At 52.5% G+C, this 6512-nt stretch overlaps 1 protein-coding gene across 1 annotated transcript; it reads right to left on the bottom strand.

Moving 5' to 3' along the window:
- Positions 1–849: 849 nt before the first annotated feature.
- Msx1 (msh homeobox 1) lies at positions 850–4958 on the bottom strand. The gene is made up of 2 exons (XM_075943712.1): positions 4273–4958; positions 850–2026 (listed from the first exon to the last, which is right to left on the bottom strand). Exons 1-2 carry the CDS (start codon positions 4739–4741, stop codon positions 1584–1586), a joined length of 912 nt encoding a protein of 303 aa, XP_075799827.1. The 5' UTR covers positions 4742–4958; the 3' UTR covers positions 850–1583.
- Between the last annotated feature and the right edge of the window lie 1554 nt (positions 4959–6512).

Here is a 6512-nt window from a genome sequence, read left to right as displayed (position 1 = left end):
TTCGTGGAGTTTGGATATTCAAGCTCCCACCAGACTGGTAGAGGGGAGTACCTAGATTCAGTGAGACTTAAGGGGTGGTCAACTACATAAGAGAAAGAGAAGAGGGGATATAATAGGCTTGATTTACCAAGAGGTCATTTTCTCTTACACATCCTTGTAGAATTTTCCCCAGAAGATTAAACCTACACTTATTCAAATGTATTTTTCTTGAAAGCCTGAACTTGACTACATAAAAGATAAAGTCTGTTTTAAGAGGGCAGGAGAGCAGGACCCAGGTATAGGGTAGCCCTGGGTTTTCAGTACTCTTCAGCGTTGCTGCCTATTTGTGTGTTAACAGAGCCTGGGCTAGCTGTGCAAAGCTCTTTGGACAGTTCAAAATAAAACAGCACACATTCTGTCTACACCAGGTGGTTGTTTAGAGGCAGGCACACACACCACACACACACACACCCTTCAGTAGGAAAAACAGCGTTCAGGGGACAGGAGTCGTCTGGATTAGCTGTTGACAGTCATCAAACCATTTGGGCCAAGCCACTTTGTTTCCATAGACAGCTTAAAAGGGACAGAGGGAAAGAGTCAGTTATGGGTGGAAAGAGCAAGTGTTGAGTTCAGCTTAAAGTGAATGGGAAAATTGAGCCTGATTACCCTAGATAATTGCTCCAATTCTCCATTTGACTGTGTTAATGCAAATCTTTCCTGTGTATCACCCCCCCAAGATGATTCCTGAACATCTTCCTGTCGCCTTTGAAAGTTGCTGATGTAAAACTGCCAAACTGGAAAGCAATTATATATGTGAAGAGAAAGAACAAACAGTAGATCACACAACTCAATCCGCAGACTTCATAGCTTGTAGCTTAAAATTAATTTATTTAACAAATATAGCTATAATATAAATGATAATAAAATTTCAAATATACAGTATATTACATAGTACACATGATCCCTTCAAAAGGGATGTTTGAGAGCCACGAAAATGTACTGTTAAATAGAAACAGATTTTGTTTTTTTACTTTTTTTTCCCCTGGTCCTGGGAATTCTCTTCAACCTACCTTTGTAAAGCACCAGCAAGTGCCCTGCCCGCTCAGAGCAACGCTTTGCTGCTAAAGCTCTTGCAGTTTGACAGTGGAAGGAGCTGGGCTCCTTGCTTTCTATAGGACTCTGTTCATTTCCTGAAGCACCAAACAGCAATTTCTCTGCGCAAGTCCTGCCCGGTTCCAGGACCAGAAGCAGTTGGAGTCATGGCCTCTAGTCCTTTTGGCCTCTAGTCTCCTTCAACCTCTAATTCTGCTGGGGACCACGAATAAATCTCTTGGCCTCCGTGCCCTTAATTTCCACATCTGTAACTCGTGGGTATAAATCTAGATTCCCTCGAAGAATCCAGACCCTTTCCCCCCCAGATGGGATCAGACTTGGAGAAACTGTAGGAAGAGTTGGAGGAACTGTAGCAGGGATTTTAAGAGAAGGAACCAGACGGTGTTGGGCAGCGGAGATACCAAGGAAGGACTCCAGCTGCTAAAAGAGGTGGCATGGGGGGAGGGGAAGAGGGGACTAGTGGCACAACAGAGAGGCGACTCTGGACCCTCCTATGTCAGGTGGTACATGCTGTAGCCTACATGGGCCGTGTAGAGTCCCACGGGCGCCACGGGCAGCGCAGCGCGCTGGAAAGGGCCAGAGGCACTGTAGAGCGAGGCGCCCGCGGCCGCGGCTACCGCTGCAGGGCCGCCGAGAGGGAAGGAGAGGCCGAAGGCAGCGGGCGGCAGCATGGGCTTTGCGGCCATCTTCAGCTTCTCCAGCTCAGCCTCCTGCAGTCTCTTGGCCTTGGCGCGGCGGTTCTGGAACCAGATCTTCACCTGTGTCTCGGTGAGGCTGAGCGAACTGGAGAACTCGGCGCGCTCGGCAATGGACAGATACTGCTTCTGGCGGAACTTGCGCTCCAGAGCCAGTAGCTGCGCGGTGGTGAAGGGCGTCCTCGGCTTGCGGTTGGTCTTGTGCTTGCGTAGGGTGCAGGCCGGGGGACTCAGTCTCCCTAGGGGGCCGAGAGAGGAAAAAGGCAAGGAATTAAGAGTGTATTACTAAGGAACAGAAACCACTCCCAGCACCTCTAAGCTGGGTACTATGGGGCACTTGAAAAATATTTTCTCCATCTGCATGAACAAACAGTAGGGCAGAAGTTCTTGCCTACTAAGATTCCAGATGAAATCTAGCCACGTCCAATGCTAGAACACAGTTGGGCAGAGACAGTGCCAACCTACCTTAAAGTCAAGCCTTGACCACCCGGGGCCTCTTCTGGACCACTGCACAGAGGGAAGATGAATGCTAACGGGAGGCATAAAACATCTAGAGGGCCTTAGGCCAGCCCAGGTCATACGGGCTTTTATATCTTAGGCCAGCCCAGGTCATACCGGCCTTTATACCCTAGGCATACATATATTCGTACCCACCAAGTGTACTGCTAGATCCCTGCAAAGAATGGATCTTGAAATTCCACACTTTCTGTCAAACAATGCTTCTCCTGGGCTCTAGGGACATTCAAAAGAAGAAAGTCATCCAAGAGGTCACACTGCAACGATTCTAACACACACACCTGTTTATCTAGATGTGATCCTCTCAGTTTTCCCTACAGCCTCTCCTAAACACAGTGTCTGGGTTCTACGACCACCCGAAGCGTGTGTGTGTGTGTGTGTGTGTGTGTGTGTGTGTGTGTGTGTAATAGATTCACCAACATTGCTTACTTTCAAGAAACTGGTGATGCCCACTTGTCTTTTTTTTTCAGCTTTCCCAGTAAAAGTTAAATCTTAGCAGAGTGCTACCACTGTTTGGAGGGCAAGGCCCAGTGAGGAGGCTGGGTCTCAATCCTCCATCATCCCTGCCATGCCCGACAACACTGCAGGATAAAACAAACCACAACAAATCTCCTGCCCCGATAACAACACACACACACACACACACACACACACACACCCCACTTAGAGACTGCCTTGGCTTGGGATCCTAAAGGGTGAAGTTCTAAATCAAATTCCTAAGTCTCTAGGAGGAGACTGCCTCTGCAGCAGCTTCTCCTTTAAGAAAACGAATTGAAATTGAGGACGTCTCACCATGCGGGTTTTGCCCAACTATGCATTTCTTGGCACTTAAAAAAAATAATAATAACCCTTTGGGCCCTCAGACCACTAGGATGTGAGTCAAACGAAATTTCCAGTTAACATCCCCCTTCTTCCCCAGCTTAGGCTACGGCAAGTCCGGAAAGAAGTTGGCCGCCAGGCCACTCCAGATAAAGGAGGGTTCATAGGGAAATGTCACTTTGGTCAGCAGCAATAGCCCAGCTCTGGGCCACCTTCGCCAACCATTAGGCCCAGGGAGGGGCTGTCTTTTCAAAGACGTTTAATCTCCAGATAAAAATCGTTCCTCAGCATCACGCCATTGAATTTGCAATGCTATTATGTGGTGCGAAATAATCGGAGGAAACGAGGAAAACTTGGGAATTTCCCGTACTCCTGAAATATCTTCGAGCGGGTTCGCAAGGGAAAGACGCCTGAGGGCCGCGAGGATTTAGGACTATCCCTAAACACACGCAGCTGGCTGCTGGGTCGGCTTTGAAAGCCAGGTCCAACGCGTTCGGGAGCTAGCAAAGCGATTAATGGGGAGCCCCTTTGGCTGTCTTGCCCCGCCCCCTCCTCTTGTCCACGACCGTCCCCCTCTTACCGAATCATCCACCCGTCCTGAACACCAAGTAAATGCTTAGAACTTGATGGGTGGGGGAGGAATTTTGCAGAGCTCTGCAACCCCTGGAGAGGTTCTTTAATGGAGAGCTAGAGTTTTCGGCCTCTACTACCAGAAAGTGAAACTCAGCAGAGAGAGAACGTACTGACCGTTGGGCCCATCTAAATCGGTGTAAAGTAACTGAGCTTAGGGTCAGGTGGAGGAGCAGGGAACCCTCGGTGTCCTAAGTACCGGGAGGATAAGAGGGTGCACAGACACCGGCGCGCTACAAATGAACTGACAAGCTCAGCGGCACTGCGCCAGGGCAAGGAGCCCGCGAAAACGGACTGAGAGGTTTGCCAGCTCCAGGCCTCTATGCCTCTTCCTGGGTGGGAGTGGGAAGAGGTTCAAAAGGCCTCCTCCCCACCAACGCAACCTCTGCACGGCCTCCAGGTACCCAGATGCAGGTACGCCGACGCCCGAGACAAGCCGGCGCCGGCGCGCGGCCTGGCGCCCTCGGGCCTCACACCCCCTCCTGGCCCCTTCGCTCTCCATTCTGGGCTGGCTACTTACTGGCTGGGGGCGGGGAGAAGCGGGGACTCTGCATCCACGGGGTTCGGTCTGGCTTCTCAGGGCTCTCGGCCTTCACCAGAGCATCTTCTGGCAGCTTGAGGAGTCCCCCGACTGAGAAATGGCCTAGAGATCGCGGCGAGGACGGCGCATCTGGGGCGCCCAGAGACCCGGGTCGGGTACCCAAGTGCTGCAAGGAGCCACCCGCTGCCTGAGCCCCCTCGGAGGCCACCAGGACGCTCTCCTTGGCCCCGGGCTTCCTGTGATCAGCCATGAGGGCCTCCACGCTGAAGGGTAGGAGAGAAGCGGTCACTTTGGGTTTAGCCCCCTCCTCATCTGTGCCCATGGTGCTCGCCGTGGCCGCAGCAGCGCTGGGGGCTTGACCAGCGCCTCCCCCTGCAGGCTTGCCGAAGGCGGAGTCCTCCACTTTGACACCGAGTGGCAAAGAAGTCATAGCAGCAGCTGGGGCCATGCAGAGCCGGACCCCCACTCCAGCCGCAGCTCGGGCCCGCCCTGGAGCATGGGTTTCGGGCTGGCTGGGAGCGCGGCCGGCTTCTGCGAGCTCCCGGGACCCTGGCCCCGGCCGATCCTCCCGTGCGAGCCTCCCGCGGCTCCCCTAAAGGCCAGCTCGGGCGAGCTGGGCCTGGATCCCTGCGCCGCGCAGGCCGAGTTCCCGGGCTCACTCGCCGGCTCCGGGTCCGCAGCCGCTCCCCTGAGAACTTGTTAATAAGGCAAGGCCAGCGCGTCAGCGGCCAATCAGCGCGCGAGGGGGCGGGCCCGGAGAGAATCATTGGGCCGCGCTCCTGTCCCAAGGCGCGCCCGGGCTGGGGGTGCTCTGGGCAGAACGGAGCCGGAGGTACCTGGGGAGCCTTTCCGCCCGACTTACCCCGGTGGGCATCTGTCCGGCTGGGTCCCCCTAAGACGTGGACCCTATCGAGTTCCAGAGGAGCATTCCTTTATTAGCACTTCTCTTCTGCCCTGATCGTCCTCCACCGTCCCGTACCCACTTTTTCCTTTCCCTCTATAGCCTACTTTCTTTCCTCCACCGTTTCTCTCTCGGCCTGTTGCTATTTATTTCTGGCCCCCTTCCCTCCTAGACCCCCATTTTCTACCACCAAGATTTTACTTCAGTTCACGTGCAAGTTCTTTTTATGTTTGTTTTGGTTGATCATAGCTATTTGTCATAGTAGAAAGGGATAATACTAATGTCTTTCTTTAAAAAAAAAAACACTAAGTATCTTGTGTCTTTCAATCTTAAAAAGTTTATCTAGGGGTCAAAGTGGGCCTTTGTTTCTAAAGGCCGAACAAGTTTGTCAAAGGAAGCCTAGGCCTTGTTCTGTGGGTGCAAGAACCCGTAACATAACCTGGGAAATGCGTTCGGTTTTCATACAAACATGTACCCCCCTCCTCTGACTTTTTTCAGGAAAGTTACCCCTCTACCAGAGAACTGCTGGCCAAAGGAGCCCATGGAACCCTTGGGTGGAGAATTGGAAACAACAACAAAACAAAACACCGATCTGGCCTCAACGTGACCTCCGACAATGAGTCCTCAAAAACATAACAATTAATACTAACGCTGGGCCAAAGTTGGTAGAGAGTAGAGGCTCGTGTGAAGAAGGGGCAGGAGAAAGAAAGCAGTTCTGCAGCATAACTTTGGTGCAAGGCTTAAAAACTTTTGTTTACCGAATTTCGAAGGAAACGTGGTTTTATTTTGGCTGATAGAAAAAGGAGGAAAGTTGTTGAGGGGGGCACAGAAGATCTATGTAAACTGGGTTCGGACGCGGGGCGCGGGAGGGGGGCACTTTTCTTTTATGGTCTCTTATCCCGGGGCCCAGGCCCGCGGCTCCGGGGGAGTTGGAGGAGGTGATTGGCGGCTCACCGGGACTGGGCATTGATGACTGCGGGGCTCTAATCTCCAGGAAACACAAGGGGCTGCCGTGGCCATTTAGGGGTAATTATCCGAGCACGCAGGGATAGCGAATTCCCTGGCCTTTTAACTGGGCGCAATAAAAAGCTGTAGATTAGGGGCGACCAGATTAAGGAAAATGAATTACTTTATTACCCAGACGGCGTCCGGGGTCTGGAGGGAGGGGTCGAGTTGCGGACGCTGGCGAGATCGGAGCCTCGCATCTGCCCACAGGGCCTGGAGAAATAGCAAGGCCTCGGGGCGGGTTCGGGAATACTCGCTTCTGTGAATTGTCCGGATTTCCTAGGCATCTGAGTCTGCTGAGCAGGCTCTGTGC

Source organism: Microtus pennsylvanicus, chromosome 12, assembly GCF_037038515.1.
Source record: "Microtus pennsylvanicus isolate mMicPen1 chromosome 12, mMicPen1.hap1, whole genome shotgun sequence".
NCBI classification, from domain to species: Eukaryota; Metazoa; Chordata; class Mammalia; order Rodentia; family Cricetidae; genus Microtus; species Microtus pennsylvanicus.
This window is presented reverse-complemented; position numbering and strand designations above follow the sequence as displayed.

What these genes read in the sequence shown, in the direction of transcription:
- Msx1 (XM_075943712.1), bottom strand. Translation starts at nt 4,741, where the DNA reads ATGGCCCCAGCTGCTGCTATGACTTCTTTGCCACTCGGTGTCAAAGTG. An exon ending in CTTCTCCCCGCCCCCAGCCA is followed by an intron (nt 2,027 to 4,272) that starts GTAAGTAGCCAG and finishes TCGGCCCCCTAG; the next exon opens with GGAGACTGAGTCCCCCGGCC.